The sequence below is a fragment of the Amphiprion ocellaris genome, chromosome 2, assembly GCF_022539595.1.
Source record: "Amphiprion ocellaris isolate individual 3 ecotype Okinawa chromosome 2, ASM2253959v1, whole genome shotgun sequence".
Lineage (NCBI taxonomy): Eukaryota > Metazoa > Chordata > Actinopteri > Pomacentridae > Amphiprion > Amphiprion ocellaris.
Window position 1 is genome coordinate 38,919,790 of NC_072767.1, and position 16,081 is coordinate 38,935,870.

Here is a 16,081-nt window from a genome sequence, read left to right on the forward strand (position 1 = left end):
AACCTTCCAGGTAGAAATCGGAGTGAGAATGATCTTTTCAGAATTAACATCACACCCTGTGTATTTGTCTTTGCTACAACCAAAGGTATCTGATCAAAGTATGCTCTACTTTGGTGCCAGAGCCGGATGCTTTTCCAGCTGCTTTGACTGTCAGGCACTTGATTTGTGTTTTGTGGTTTCCCAGATTGGTTGTGTCAAATTACACAAAAAAGCAAGTCGTGCAAACCAGAGAAACATAACAGTGACATCACTCCACATGTTTTTTTTTGTAATGTAGTAAAATAAAGTCGTCGTCAATCAAATGCCTTTCATCCAAACACAGATAAGCCTTTGTTATATCCTAGACTTTTGGCAGTTCATTGAGCGGTAGGCTGGGTGAGGTGGCTTGTATTACCTGTATCATGATGTCAACATACTCCCTATCCTCTAGCAGACAGAGATAGGGATAAAGGTTAAGCCTGTAGTCCTTGGTGTTGGTGTTAGCCAGGATCATCTTGCTCTCCCTGAGGGCCTGGAGGAGGATCTTCTGCCACTGTGCCCGCTGCTCAGCCAGCAGCTCTCTCTGAAAGGACAATGCAACTGGAAGTCATTCATCCGATGACAGTGACAGACAAACCATAAAGGGTGAAGCAAAATGGACAATCACACAGCCTTTATCACATACTGCAGGATCCAAATGGAAGGGCATTGAAATCATGAGGCAGAAGTTAGTGTCACCTCTCACTGGGAACAAGTCACTGTGCAACATGGCCATGAATTCCATTTGATGGTTAGGTTTGTTTGGCCAAGAAACCTATAGATGACAGCAAGAAAACAGACTAATCCTCTGAGAAAGCACAACTGGGCCACAGACTTATTCATCTAAAACAGGAAAGAAAAGCAGAGACTGGCCCAGTAGAAACTGTTGTCAGAGTGTATAAAGTGTATCAATCATTAATCCTCATTCACAGCCCAGTGACTTGAGGGTGGGAGAAAGAGATGAGCATTTTGGGAAATAATACACGAGTTGGATGATAAAACTGACACTGCTCTTGTAGGAAACCAGAACCAGCAGGCGTTACCATCACAAACCTTATACCCAAAGGTCCGCACTTGATTTTTACTCGATGTTTAGAGGTCTAGAACAATTGGAAATCACAAAATACCATACCAAATACCAAAAAGATAACAGAATACCAAAATACCATGTAATTAACTCATACATTTAAAGCAACATACACTCAAGTTGAGCACAGTCAATATGGTCAAAAAGCCTTCAAGCCTAGTGGGAGAAATGACACGATGTGCCTGCAATCAGTTGCATATGTGACCCCTGATTTCTGATTACATCTCAAACGCACATCTCTTGAGATCAGACCAGCACGAAACCTCAGCAGGCAGGGCTTAGTCAGTTAGTTTATATTTATTTCTGACTAAGATACATTCGTAGAACTACACTAGCTATAGAAACTGTGCTCTGGAGACAATGAGACACATTCTGTATGAACAAGACAGCTGGAACAGACAACACTCTCTCAAACAGTTTATGTTACCACAGCAAAGATGTTGATGGTAATGAAATAAGCTGCAAGAAAACTGCATTCATCTGGGCTCAGGATCACTGTGAATAATCTCCAGCTATTCTATATATTCAATGTTGCTAACAATTTAAACTGAAATTAAGAGTAGAAACACAGAGAAGCAACCAGTTTAATGTAAATGAAATCTGCCTACTGGTGCTAAAAGTCATGTTACATATCAAATTTCATGCATTTCTTCTGTACAAGCAACAAAATCTATAAGACAAATTATGTTTTGCTTTTGTCTTTACACTAAGCTTACTAATCACCTGCTAAATTCATATGTGCAATGTAGACACAAGACTGGTGGAATCTTCTCATTTAAAAGAGCTATGAATTCATTTTCTACAAAATAGTGTCATGATCATCCAGGTCTATCTGGACTGCTTAATATAAAATTATTTTAATTATCCACCATGTAATGTAGCTATTTCCTCCAGGAACATTTAACATTCAGACATCTGCATTGGCAATTGATGAAAATATTTTAACTTGTTTGTTATTACATATTTGCCCTTAAAATCCTTTTATGCTCTATATATAGTGTTTGAATAATCTTAACTTAGCAAAATCTACAGACCAACAGTCTTACAACAGCAAGAAAGTTGAGACTTTCACAGTTTTAGTAGTATGATCATCTTTTCTCATTTGAAGTTCAGTCTTCTAAACCAATACTATTCTGTGCTGTGCTCTCAAGTTCTAGTAACTTTTTATTTCTTTTGCAGTAATAAATCCATTATTTAAATGAAACTACAGCAGTACCTGCATTTTTTTTTTGCATCAAAGTAAAACTGTGCATGACTGTGTGTGTGTGTGCTAATGCTCTCTCTCAGTCTTGCTCAGTCCGACTGAAGCTGAGACACAGTCTGGATTGTGAATAGAGAGGTGACTATGCATTCTCCCCTGTGGCCTCCATTACAATACATTATTATTCTGCCCTGCCTGTCTGTAAATGCTTCCTGACCACCAGGGACTCTCAGCCTGCTCACTTCCCACATAGCCCATCTGCAGAGGCAGGCGAGCCAGGCTGGACTGTAAATGCCAGAGCTGGCAAGAAGGCACACCAGAGGAATAGGATGTTTCTTCTTCTAACCTGTCGGGCCTCAGTGCATATTATTTTAAAGTTTATCAGAGAAAGGAGCTAAAAATCCTTAAAACGTCAATATAAATGGTGATATATTATAATTACTTCAAATAAAGCAGATTACTGGCAAGATGAAAATGCACCCACTCCAGTTTGAATACTACATTGTGTGCCAGTACGTTGTGCTTTGCTAGAAATCTGCAGGCTTTTCAGTAATTTAAAAAGGGATCAACTTAAAGCACAAAACAGGAAAACAGCTAAATTTCTTCCGGCACAAATGAGGCAATCTTTTCTATTCAACAGAGAGCATGTGAGAAACGTGTTTTTCCTGAAAACACCGCATTCACTAATGGCATTCACTAATAGACACTGTGTACCATTTATCTTCAACACTATGCCAACAAAGACTGGTTTAAAACTTAAAACAAAACACCAAAGCATATATTAACAACCGTTTCTTTGCCATGTCATAGCATAGCATTTTTGAGACAATTTCTTGATTTTTAGCATTGCAGAACATTGAATATAGAATTCTAGCAGTCAGTTTTAAGGATGAGCTGAAGGTGAACAGATGCAATGGGAGGATTTATTTACCATTTTGGCCATGTTTTCAGTGACTGGTTTGGCAGCTTCCACAGAGTCGATGGTGACAGTGCAGGCCTGCTCCACATTGAGCTGACATTTAAAACGCTCCTGGAGCTCCTCCTGAGTGAAGTCCAGCTTTGGGTAAGTGTGGTCTGCCCTCTAAAATATAACCAAACACCAGACAGAGAGAAAGAAAGAATGTTTACTACTATACACAAGTTAAAATCTTTTTTTCTATGTACTTACCATCCCAAACCTTACACCTAGGAGCTTCAGGTTCTTGAAGAGGTTTCTTCAGTTACAACGGAAATGACATCTTGGATAAAAGGTGAAACATTTTTGAAAACCTAAAGGAGAAGTCTAGTTGTTGTTTATTGGAGTTTCTAAGGTTGTCATAACTGAGATAACTGGGATTCTGCACAGAAGTAACCCCTACTGTAATGCTTCTACTGAATTTTAAGCAAGTCTCCACCAAGTGAAAGTGAACTGTTGGTACACAGCCCTGAAATTAGCTTCACCTGAGACAATGAATTCAGGGAAAGAAGTCGGGAGAGCCTGTTCAGGCAAGTGAGTAAAGGCCAAGTCATAAAGCCAACTCAGCCTCTCTGTCAAAAGTGTGCTAATCTGAGATTTAGTGTCTCAAATTGTGGCTCAGTGCTGTTGAAACAAAACAAAGAGTTCATTATTCTCAGTCTAATGTGACGTATTCACATGCATTCGCAAGTCAGCAGACCTCTAACGTGCTGCTTGTTACACCACATTAGACCAAAGGGGCTTGCACTGACACAGTGACAAAGTAAGACCTCACAGATATTGGTAAATGTATCGCTAAAAGGAGTAAAATGTGCTTTAAAAGCCAATTATTGTTGAAAGGGATAGTGAACCAAGTCAAATATACATTATGGGTTTAAGCCTTAGATAGATGATTGACCTGAATGAATGAATTACAGCAATAAGAACCTTAACTCATAGACAGCAAGCAAGATAACACTGCAAAGCTTCAGATAATGTGGCAGCATGTGACAGCGAAACATTTTCAGAGCAAAAAAAGGCGCTAACAAGTTGTTATTAGTTGACAGGGGCGAAATCAATAGATGACTAGTTAAGAAAGTGCCGGCATGATAGCATTATACAAGTAAGTACAACCTTGCAGTGTCTGGTGTATGGAGGAAAGCAAAAAGCGCTGCTGCAAATTGTTTAAATACCGGAATGTGTTTTTCAGGAAATGCTTTATACACTGAATGGACTAGATTTTCTAATTTCTTACATTTTCTTTCATTGGATGAAAGAACAACATGTGACCAGTAAAGCAAACTGTACTTAGCCCTGCAAAGTAAGCAACATTTAAACTATATTGATTTTTAAAAAAAGCCCAAATTTAGGCCAGTTTCCTGATGAAAAATCATTAATTGAGAGAATGACACACAATCTCTGATGAGGAGTTGAAACTAGATCAAACTGCATTTTGTACGATGTACAGCTTCATCAAAATTCTCACAGCAACAAACAATATTCTAATTAGATTGTGCTTCTGCTGCTAACACTGATTTAAATTCCTCCAGAGACCATACGGTCTGCTATTCCGCTATCTAGTCTAGCGGACCAGTTATTTGGACAGCCTTTAAGCCACTGCGACCTGCCAAAAAGTCAAAGTCAGATAAATAACTGAACACCTTTACAAATGCAAATCAGAGTCAGCAGTAATGAAGCAGTGACATTTGACCTGTTTTGAGTATGACTAAGTGGCTCAGTCACATATAAAGTAAACCCTCCTTATAAAAATATATGACCTACTGATTGCTAACATCACACACACACAGGCCATCAATAAGATAGAGAGGATCAAAAATATGTGACTCGGATGAAAGTGAATGTGGTGCATGGACTGAGGCTAAAAATACTACAATTGTTCAAAAAAGCTGTTAATGAATCATGTGAGAATCGCGAGGAGAAGGGAGGTGGGAAAAAGAAGGAGAGGTGAGAGGAAGAGAGGCAACTAAAGCAGAGGACCCATTAGAAAGCAGAGCTGGCTCACTATAAATAGGCCAGTGCCTGTCTGGCTGTGAAGGGGTGACAATCAAATCTTTCGTAGTCACGCTGGAGCCTTCTGACAGCTTCCCCAGCTCTCTGGTGCTTTGACTGGCAAAACATACACAGCAGTCAGCCTTAAAAAGAATTCCTGTCTGTGTAAAGCCACGCTCGCTGTCTACATCAACTCTCTTAAATAAGTTACATCAAGATTTTGTGAAATCCATGTATTATGATTACGGATCAGCCGATATGGGATTTTTAAGGGCTGATACCGATGCTGATTATTGGTTATCAAGAAAGGGAGATAATTGACATTTGGAACCAATATAGATTAAATGTAATGTTTTAAAAAAATGGGATAGCAGAGAACCTGTCATTCATGACTAGGCTTCTTCATTAATAAGGGTGACTATACCTGAATATGTGAAATAGAAATGGGAGTAATTAAATTAGGATGTTCTCCTCAGTTTATGTGGAATCGGCTGAGGTTGATCAGTTTCTCTCCTGCTCTTCTGTATTTTCTTCATCGTTCGCTGCTCTATCATTTGTATTGCCCACTAAGGTCCACATCTTAAATAATTATTATTTATTATTTTTCCAGACTCTGTTTCAGGTTAATCTGTGGCTGCCTTCTAACTTAGTCGATAACGTAGCATTAGCTACTGTGAGAGGAGCAAATTTCCTGGTTTGTGGCAACAGCTTGTGTTTTTGTTTAGTCTCTGCTTGAGAGACATTTCTGAGATCACAGATTGACAGCAAAGAGAGAGAGGAGGCTGCTTTAGACCTAAACTAGCGCATTAATTTCTAGATAATTGGCCAATAAAAATACCAATACCATTAATCGGAAAAATGACAAAAATCGGCAACGATGATCGGTCTATCCCTAATTATGATACAGTACACCCAAAGAAAATAACAATGGCTGATTAAAACAAAGATGCAGATTCTGCTTTTGTTTTATGCACCAAACACCAGAGCAGCCTTTCATCATGAAAGTATGCTGATAAAAAAGGCTAATACCTGTGCATAGTAATCCTGAACCAACGATGGGCAAGAGTGGCTGGTTTGCTGGCTGTCGCTGGGCTGGAAGTCGGGCTTTACAACGTGTATGGCCTTCAGCAGCATGTCCCTCTCATCTTGACGGAACGCACACTGGCTGAAGAGATCATCCACAGACAGGCTGTCGTCCTCCATCTGGTTCAAGCACCTGGATTTACAGGGATACAGAGTCAGTCGATGAGGTTTGTTAATGGCCCTTAAGCACATTTCAGCCATGATATATCAGTGGGGAACAAGGCATAATCATTAGAACTCAGCAATGACTTTGCCAGGCTCTGGGATTTCTGATCTTTAAATATGGAATATACCAACCAAGGTAATTCTCTAATACTCATCCTATGATAGGTTCTTGCGAACAGGAGAAATGTAAGCTAGCAGTTTATAGAGTGCACACTGCTGAAACTAATAGAGTTTAATCCAACAGCTCTGCAATAAATCCTACTTTACAAAGAGTAAAATGTTCACTTTGTGTAAAAACTCTCTTACAGGAGTGTTAATATAAATGTTTAGTCAGTTTGGAGACTGCTGTTTGTGGTGCTGTTGAACTTTAATGAAAGCAGTTTCAACTTTATTGCATGGTTTGGGCTAGTTGTGTTTATTAAACTGCCAACTGAGTGTAAGAGTGTGTGTACGAATATATAAGATACTATATAATAAAAGATTAGAAAATCCACTTCCAATTCTGTAGAAGAATGAAATTACTCTATCTATTCTTTCCATTAGTTTAGCCAGAAAGTGTGTCAGAATACCAACGCATTGAAGGACACAAGAGGTACATTTTGATTTATGTGGGAGATTATAGTTATTATGATGAATCAGGCCTCGGAGTTGTATCACAAGTTGAGAGTTCATAACCTTTTGACCTGCCTGTTGATGTGGGAATGGGACGAAGACAATCACAACTTGCTGGCTCTCTGATTAATTCAGCTTTAAAAAAAATCTCTTTTGTCTGTGTGGATCATTGTATATGTCTCCCCTACTCCGATCGACAGTTGCAGAATATCAATTTGAGCATTTGCATCGACAAGCCTTCTGTGAGACTCAAAATATGAGTTTGATCAAGAGGCAGATGGGCACTGACAACATCAGTGAAATGTTTATTTAAATAGAATCTCCTAGAGATCTCGTGGAGAGAGCACAGTCTCCATGACTGGACTGCACAATGCAGATAATGCCAATGTGCAACCAGTCCCCGGAATACAAATGAGAAGCGTAATGACATGATTATTCCATAACTCAATTTGATATGTGATACCTAAGAAGGCCGGTGTATTAATATTTCAGGCTGATGAATCTCTATTCTTCTGTGATTAGTGGGATTCAGGGGTTAAAGTGATAAATATTTTGTCTGAGTGAATTATTTATAGACTTTGATATCTAACGTTATTAGGTTGATATATTCTACTATCCACAGACTGAACCTACCAGCAGTATTTTCGTACAAGTCTAACATTAGCGGAGAGCTCAATGATAAAGCACAGGTACTATAAATTATTATACGAATGTATCAGAAAGTGAGAAACTGTATAATTATCATCATATTTCACACACTGACTCATTGCATGTTGGCTTAGCTGGATGAGTTAATGTCATTCATATACTTTATATTTGGAAAAAACTGAGATTTTGTGCTATATAAGAAAAAAATGAATTGAATCTGTACAGTTTACAGCATATATTATGCAGCTAACATGTTTGGTTGCACTGCTCCCTAGAGGTTAACAACAGAACGACATGACTAAGCTAAGACACAAGTGAGGAAAACCCATTTGTCACCGACCACAGAGGACAACAGCTCTGCTTCACCCTGCACACCTTTTACTCAAGACAATTATAAATAACAGCACACTAATTAGCATCTGGAGGAAACCCTGGCTCAGCAGCTTCCGCCTATTTAATCTAATCACAAGTGAGCAGCGTTTTGCACGTCATTAAATAAAACAAAGAGTCATTGTAATGAAAGATTCTGTCATATCTACTGCTTAGAAGTCAGGCATGTGCTGTTTGGAAAGCTCTCTCAAGCGAGTCAAAGAGGTCAAATTTTTGAGTATTTTCACTCATGCCTCGGAGTCTCTTGTGATGCAATGTGTAATTTTGGTCTGAGTAAATGAGAGAGCCTTGAACAAAGACAGGATTAGTCTGGGTGCTGGCAGTGTGGTCCACAGGAACAAAGAAGGCAGAGAGGTTGAAAGATAGAGCATAATCAGCCTGGTGACTGCTCTGCTGCTCCCTGGGGAACACAGAGCTCTGGAGGACACAGCAATTACAAAAGGAAAACTCGAAGAGATAAGTGTGAGTGTGTGTATGTTCATGTGTGTGTGAAAGAGACAGTGGAAAAGGAAGCACACTGGTATGCTGAGGGCAGGGATGCTGTCGGGGAGACTTTGATATTAGGAGCAGTCGGGTTGTAATAAACGGGGAGACAACTGAGCAAAAGAAGGGACTGGCTGACAACAAACAAACTGAGTGACAGAGAAAACGATGACCGTGAGGAAAGGCAAGAGAAAAAAGAGGCCGCTTAGACGGACCCAGACTGCACTACTGCAGAACAACAATGTCATATAAGCATCAGCTTACAGTGATCGATGGACCAACCAGATACCCACCACCAACCCTACTGCCCTGCCACCTGTCCCGCTATTGGACCTCACTGCATAGGACGATGTCCCCAGGGTCTGGAGGGAAGTATGAGTGTGTGTTTCTCTGTGTGAGTGTGGTTTCTGCAACGGCACTTGACATGGCTGAGGCTGGTAATGTAAAAAAAAAAAAGATCAAGCCAGAGTTGATACGAGAAAAGTAGTGATACCTCATTATTACACAACAAAAACCTGTTGTATTAGCGGGCTTTTTTTCATGGTGTGATTAGAAACTAGCTTCTAAGAGCACTACGTATGAAGGTCAAACTTTCACAGGACTGAAGGTTGTTGGGTGAACATGAGACCGCTTTCTGAATGAGGGCATCTAACATCACAAACCAACAGCAATCGTGCATTCAAATGGTTACGGTCAACTCATCAGCTCAATAAATTTTATTTATTTCATATGAAAGAGCAACCTCTGTGCCCTGTAGTTTTTTTTCCCTACTGCAATAACTCCAGAGTAATGTTAGACCCATTCGAAAAAAAAAACAAAAAACTAAATCCAATATGAGCCCTGCCACTGCCCGGGCAGCAGGCCAGCTGATTGTATTTTCTATCAGTTGCCACCAAACAGCCACACAAGCTGTGACACATGTAGTCTTTTCCTAAAGTTGCGAGCTGTGCCCAGTAGGTTTATGGGTGCTGGATGTCATGTAATAAATCAAGCAGGCCAATTAATAACACTTAACAGTGATTTGTCTGGGTGACCCAGTTTCCACTGTGACAAAAGTTGGCTACCGGCTGTCAAGGTTGTCCTTGATGGAAAAAAGTTGCACAGTGCAAAAAAAGAACTTAAATACATCACAATGTATGACAGTATAGTTCTGCTGCCTTGTAACAATTTAATTAGTCTGAGCCAACCTCATTATTCATACCGTGTCAGCATGCTGCCACCAAAACAATTTTAAGTGGCCTTGTGAAAGTAATACTAATTAATACAGAGACTTTCATGACTGAAAACATTTTTCAAGAAACAATCATGTCATGCTGGGTTGCCATGGAAATCAAATCAGTGATGAGGACAAGGGATAGGAAATAAGGCACAAAGTGTGAGGAAAACTGGTAGCTGTCAGCTTGGTACAGGAAAGACACTGAACATGAATACTGTGTATCACTCCAAATAGAGCTCCCCTTTGTTCTTAAGTGACACACAGGACAACTTGGTTTTCACAGCAGATCCAGTCTGGATGCTGCCATTACAGCAAAGTGGAACACAAAAACAACAACAGACCAGAGAACTGGCAAAGAACAATTTCAAAGAAAGCATCAAAAATGAAATTCAAGAAATAAAAAAGTGAAAAATCCAAAAAGGCCATTTTACCACTCAGCATCATTCATCTAAGAGCCTTTTAAACGTTATGCTGTCCTGTAATCCACAAAAGAGTCAAGTGTTAAAACCAACACTGATATGCTACAACTCTCACTTCCTACTAGTGAGGCTTTAATTCGACAACAGCTTAAAAGCTGCAGTATCAGTTGGTAATAAAAACTATAAGCACATGTTGCTAAAGCAGCCTTTTAAGTCCAAGTAAATTTGGCTTAATGGAAAAAGAGCCTACTTTATTGACAAATCTTACCTAATTTATCAGGAGTGATCTAAAAATGAGGTGTCATGGGAGTCAACTCCTATGAATTGGAGATGATAATGTCGTTGAGCTGATTCACCTGTTGAATTTTGAGTCCCACTGTCATCTGAAACTTTTTGCTATGTGTGATATCATATAATATATTATGTTTATTTGAAATACGTGAGACTTGTTTCAAAGTTGTGTAGCAAGTACCTCTCAAAAGCAAGTATCAATATGTAGTAAATACACAAAACACATACCGCAGCTACAATGAAAGGATTCAACTTCTTCCGCCTCTGAAAAACATTTCTACATGCTGTTAGTAACTAGGAACTAATAATACTATAATGCTGTCAAGTCTAGTGCTTTCCCAAGTTATTGCCAACCCTGGCTGTGCTTAAATCTTGTCAGTGTGCAGCAGCAACATGACTGCTTAAACACTACAAACTCCAGTTAAAGCTGTTAATAAGCCACTGTCAGACTATACATCACCAGAGACTTTTAAGGCACACTGTTTTCCTGACACCATTATCTAGATCAACTGTAGCCATGGCCACAATCCTAAAAAAATTGGATCTGCCAAGGAGAATGTGCAAATGTAACAACTATAAGCTTGGCATGACCCCTGCTGGTACATTTGTGTATTGCTGCTGCCCTTCTTTCAAACTCTGACCTGTATTCTGTCGCCACACAGGGATAACTATCTTGTTAAATGCCAGTTGGGTCTGTATGATCTCTGTTTCAGAGAGAGGTGTGTGTGTGTGTGTGTGTGTGTGCGCTTTATCATACACACCTTGAAATGACTCTCGGGGAGCAGGTTACTTTGCGGCCCATACATTCCAGAGCAGCAAAGTAGGATCCTAGATTTGGCTTCAGACCAGCCTCTTCTAACAAAATAAACATGCGGCCAATCTGATTTAAAGCGCCCTAAAACAGAGAGAAGTGGGAGGAAAATGAGCCTTATTTCCAATTACACAATCTAATGTTACTATTACTACATTATTTCTAATGTTTATGTCTCATGATACCAAAGAAACAACTGATAATTAAACTTAACAAAATTACAGACCATAGACAAGACGTCATTTAATTAATAAATAAAGGGTGACTAATGAAGGGAAAAAGAAAGTCTGTCAAGTAGCAGAAAACAACTAAATGCAACATTACATATGTCCAGTAGATATTTGAAAGCTTCCTTTAACATTTAAGTCAATGTGTAACTGTAGGACTTGCTTTTACAGAAGAGAGTTTGACATGTTGTACTAGGAAAAAAAACAGGTTTAAACAATAGAATTAGTTATGGCTGAATTGTATTTAGCTACTTTGGTCAGAGTTCTTGTATTATAAAGCTCTCACACTGTCATGACTTGCTTTTTATATTGTAAAAAATCTAAATTATCTTGTGGAAAAAAGACAAACTTGTTTTAGCGTTTTAAACAGTCAATCATCACTTCAGTTTTTGTGGCCTCAATGAAAAATGCTCCAGTTATTTATAAAGGAAACAGACTACATATAGTATACTTTTGAAAATATATTTTCGGATTTGGCCTAAAAGGCATGAAAAGCCAAATTCATAAAAACCTAAGCTCCCAAATATTTTCAATTCAATAGTTTCAAAAACTTTGTACTCACCTTCTTGGCCCACACCCTCATCATGATGTTGTAAACGTCCGTGTTCAGATGTTTACGCCGACTCCTAACTCTGTGCTGGCTGAGCAGGAAATGGTGCGCCCGATCGATGTCCCCCACAAACACACAAGCCTCCAGGTAGGAGCGAATGCTCTGGTTCATGTCCCCACAGGCAGTTTCATCCCTGGCCTCTTGCAGGTGCTCTGGACTACTTGAAGCCGTCCACTGGCTTACTTGTTGATTGAGTCTCCTCTCTAGCTCCTCCACCTGAGCCAGCTCATCAGCCCTGTCCGTGGCGTCAGTCTGTTCTTGTCCCTCTTCAAAAACAACCTGTTTTCTAGAATCTTTTTTTTTGTGTTTAGCTGCTTTCTGTATCAGGGCTGTTGTACCATCCGCCAAAGTGGCAGCAGTGGAGGTAGATTTTGAAGAAACTGCAGCACAAATTTCCTCAGACAATTTCATGGAACCTCTGCTCTTTTTAGCTGCAGTAGATATAGTTTTATGTGACGTACCGGGGGGCATTAAGTTGCTTTTGCTTCCTGTAGTTTTTGTTGTTGGTTTATCTTTCATTTTTGTCTGTATTTTCTGCTGGAGGCGTTGCTGTTTCTTAAGTTTGTTTTTCTTCTCCTGAGTTAATTTTTCTATCCAGCGGCTGGGTTGAGATTTGGAGGCTCCTTTAGTAACCATATGTCCAGATTTAGGAATGTCAGTTTTCTCCTGAGGTGAACCTCTGGGACCTCTACCAGATGAAGTACCTCTTCCATAAGAAGGAGCTTTAACAAACTGCACCTTTGCATGATGGACGTCTAGAACGACATCAGACCGGAGCTGCTGGATTCTGGCCTCAAGCACTGAGAGAGAAGAATACAAAAGATATCTAATGTGAGTAAACAAGATGAGTGAGAGTAGTACACTAAAATATAGAAAACTCTATGGACCTAGAACACATTGGTACTAATAGAAAAGGGTCACAGCCTGTATAAGTCAACATGCAACTATTAAAGACCCATGAGTGCACCTACATCAGTCAGTCTAAGTTAAATCAGTAAACTGTTGTTGATTACAAATGCAGTTTGGGCTGGAAGCATAAATAGCACAGAAGAAAACCTCAGACAACTGACACCAATATTTAGAATGATCATGTAATGATAACTTTCCATCTACGGTAACATACCGTCTAACAACTGAGACTGTTCCAGAACACGTTTCTTTGTCTCTGCTGTCTCCGGGAATAAAAATGAGACATTTCTTCTTTGAAGCTGCAAAGGAGTCACTGAAAAAAGAACACACACAAATGGGCTGATCTTAAAATTTGAAAGATAAAATGGACGACAATGGATTTTGTGATAAGCAAATTTTTACACCATCAGAGTTTGTTGCGACAGTTAAGGGCAATGATAACAGTTTAATTTGCCTTTATCCTTACAAATGTGGTAAACATCTCTCTCTCTCTCTCTCTCTCTCTCTGGAGGGTTCACACTGATAACTCTACCATAATATGGAAGCTGCTAAAAATCTGGCATTCACAGTTTGCAGATCAACAACAGTAAGTATAAATGATTAACTGAAATAAGGAAGAAGAAAGTTAAAGTGGGTGGTTAAAATGTGCACTACCATACTGCTCACACTGGCTCACTGCAAGTATTTCTCATTTTATAAGCAGTTGTGTGACATGTGACTGATCATCATCAACATTGACTTCTAACAGTAAATTTTTCCCAACATGAAGACAGGACCTGTGACAGAGTCACTGTTAATAAGTTATAGTTAAATCAGTCCTGAGTTCCATCACGTCTGGATATTCTGGATATTACTTCAATGTAAAAGTCTGATCTGTTCACTGAAATCCAAAATGTTTTTCTCAGTTTATCTATTAGGAGGACTTTTTCATTTTACGGCAGGACATTTGTAGCAGTGTCATAATTAAGCATGGCGATGCATTAGAGAATGACACCTCTCTAGTCATTAAAGTAATTACCAATTACCACAGATTGCCAAGTAACAACAAAAACAAATTAACGTATCATAATTGGCTGCCGTTGTGGGTGTTTTGCTCCCTCAATTGCTTTGCAGCATTTCTTGTATTGAGCTAGTCTGAAGGGTTGTTACACTATATAACCAAATTCTAACTGTAAATGTATTAGTCTATGCACAAGTAACCTTCACTGTAAAGGAAGAAGTCAAAGTATATCAGCATGTGAACTCTCATTTGACATTTTTCAACTAGCCTCTACGTTACAAGAGCATTAGAATTAGAATTAGAATTAGAATGGCTTTGTTGTCATCATACATGGCATGACGAAAATATAAATAGCTTCTGCTGGACGGTGCACAACAACAAGCAATAAGAAATAAAGCATCAACACTAAATAATAATAATAATAATAATAATTAAATGTACATATATAAAAAAAACAATATTAAAAATGACAACATCTGCAAAGGTGGCCAGATATATACAATTTGGGAGGTAAATGAAATGGAATAAGAACCAGTAGAATATGATAAATATGTGAGGAAATTGCATGAAAGCAGCAAAAACTGGACAGGTGTTTGGAGTTCAGGAGTCTGATGGACCATGAATAGAAACTGTTCCTGAGCCTGTTTGTCCTGTATTTTGAGGATCTCAGTCTCTTCCCTGAGGGCAGCAGGCTGAACAGCTTCTGGCCAGGGTGTGTGCTGTCTATCCAGATCTTTTTCCCTCTGCTGATGCAGCGGGAGGTTGTGACGTTCTCCAGAGGGCAGCCGATGATTTTCTCTGCTGTCCTGATAACCCTCATGCATGACAGATTTCCAGAATTTAGCTACAGTCACTGACTTCAGATAGTGGCCTCATTGTGTGTTGTGGCCACCAGTGTGAGAAACGTCTGTATCCGCCCCTGTCCTGCTCAAGGACAAGGAGGAACTGGGGAGGGAACCAGCAACCGTTTGGCCGACAACCTCACAAAGCAACCCCGCCTCCAAAACAACCATGTGCTGGTCGATTATAGGTAGTGAACAAACTGAGTTCAGTCGGTCCCAAAAAAAAAAAACCACTCAAGTCTATGTGCACTAGCATCAGGATCGACTCAAAAACAGACCATTTTCGTTAAAGTGTTATGAGAGTTAACCCGGTTCCAGGATTGAAAAACACCACATGAAGTATTCGGTAAACACTTTGTTCAGTTCTAATGTTACAGTGGGTGTTAAACTGATGAGAAATGAAGTGTGGAAACTTGTCCCTCACACTGCAGCTAAACTGTTGGGGACATCAGTAACCGAAGCTCACCTGATATCCGTCTCACTGCGCCGTTTCTTTCCCACACACAGCGCCGACAACAGTCCGCAAAAGACACGCGAACGGCGCACTTTTCAAAGAAACTGCGACGACTCAGGCATTTAGCGAAGGCACAGACTCTCAGCAGTGACATGTTGACATGGAGCAACCGCGTTAAACCAGGACACTAGGCCGCCATCTTAAATGAGGCCAAGCCAATCGAGAGGGGAGCGACTCGCTGCTCGTAAGGCCTGATGAGAGGAACGACGAGAAATCGAGCAAGATTTAGATAGATAGATAGATAGATAGATAGATAGATAGATAGATAGATAGATAGATAGATAGATAGATAGATAGATAGATAGATAGATAGATAGATAGATAGATAGATAGATAGATAGATAGATAGATAGATAGATAGAACCTTTATTGATCCCGCAGCGGGGAAATTTACAGTGCAACAGCAGCAAATAGAACAATTTGAATAAAAAAATGGAGCAGCACGCACAATATGACAATATGCACATAGTGCATATATAAATATTTTCTCCTTCTAGAAGAAAAAAATACAATATTTACAGCAAAATTTCAACATTTCTATGAAATTGCACATCATCATTATGTACATTTTTATTGTACAGTTTGTAGGTGGGTGAACTGAACTACTGGGA

The 16,081-nt window shown here is 39.5% G+C and overlaps 1 protein-coding gene across 2 annotated transcripts in view; it reads right to left on the reverse strand.

Moving 5' to 3' along the window:
* The window catches only part of polrmt (polymerase (RNA) mitochondrial (DNA directed)), a 55,443-nt gene extending 39,834 nt beyond the window's left edge, over nucleotides 1-15,609 (reverse strand). For both annotated transcript variants that reach the window (XR_002746996.3, XM_023285375.3), the window contains exons 1-7: nucleotides 15,423-15,609; nucleotides 13,329-13,427; nucleotides 12,158-13,005; nucleotides 11,319-11,452; nucleotides 6,280-6,466; nucleotides 3,238-3,387; nucleotides 395-562 (exon numbers count right to left, since the gene is read on the reverse strand). Coding sequence is in view for 1 of the 2 variants with exons in the window: in XM_023285375.3 (XP_023141143.2) it covers nucleotides 395-562; nucleotides 3,238-3,387; nucleotides 6,280-6,466; nucleotides 11,319-11,452; nucleotides 12,158-13,005; nucleotides 13,329-13,427; nucleotides 15,423-15,564 (1,728 nt within the window). In the remaining variant the exon portion in view is untranslated. The remainder of the gene's footprint in view (nucleotides 1-394; nucleotides 563-3,237; nucleotides 3,388-6,279; nucleotides 6,467-11,318; nucleotides 11,453-12,157; nucleotides 13,006-13,328; nucleotides 13,428-15,422) is intronic.
* Nucleotides 15,610-16,081: the final 472 nt, after the last annotated feature.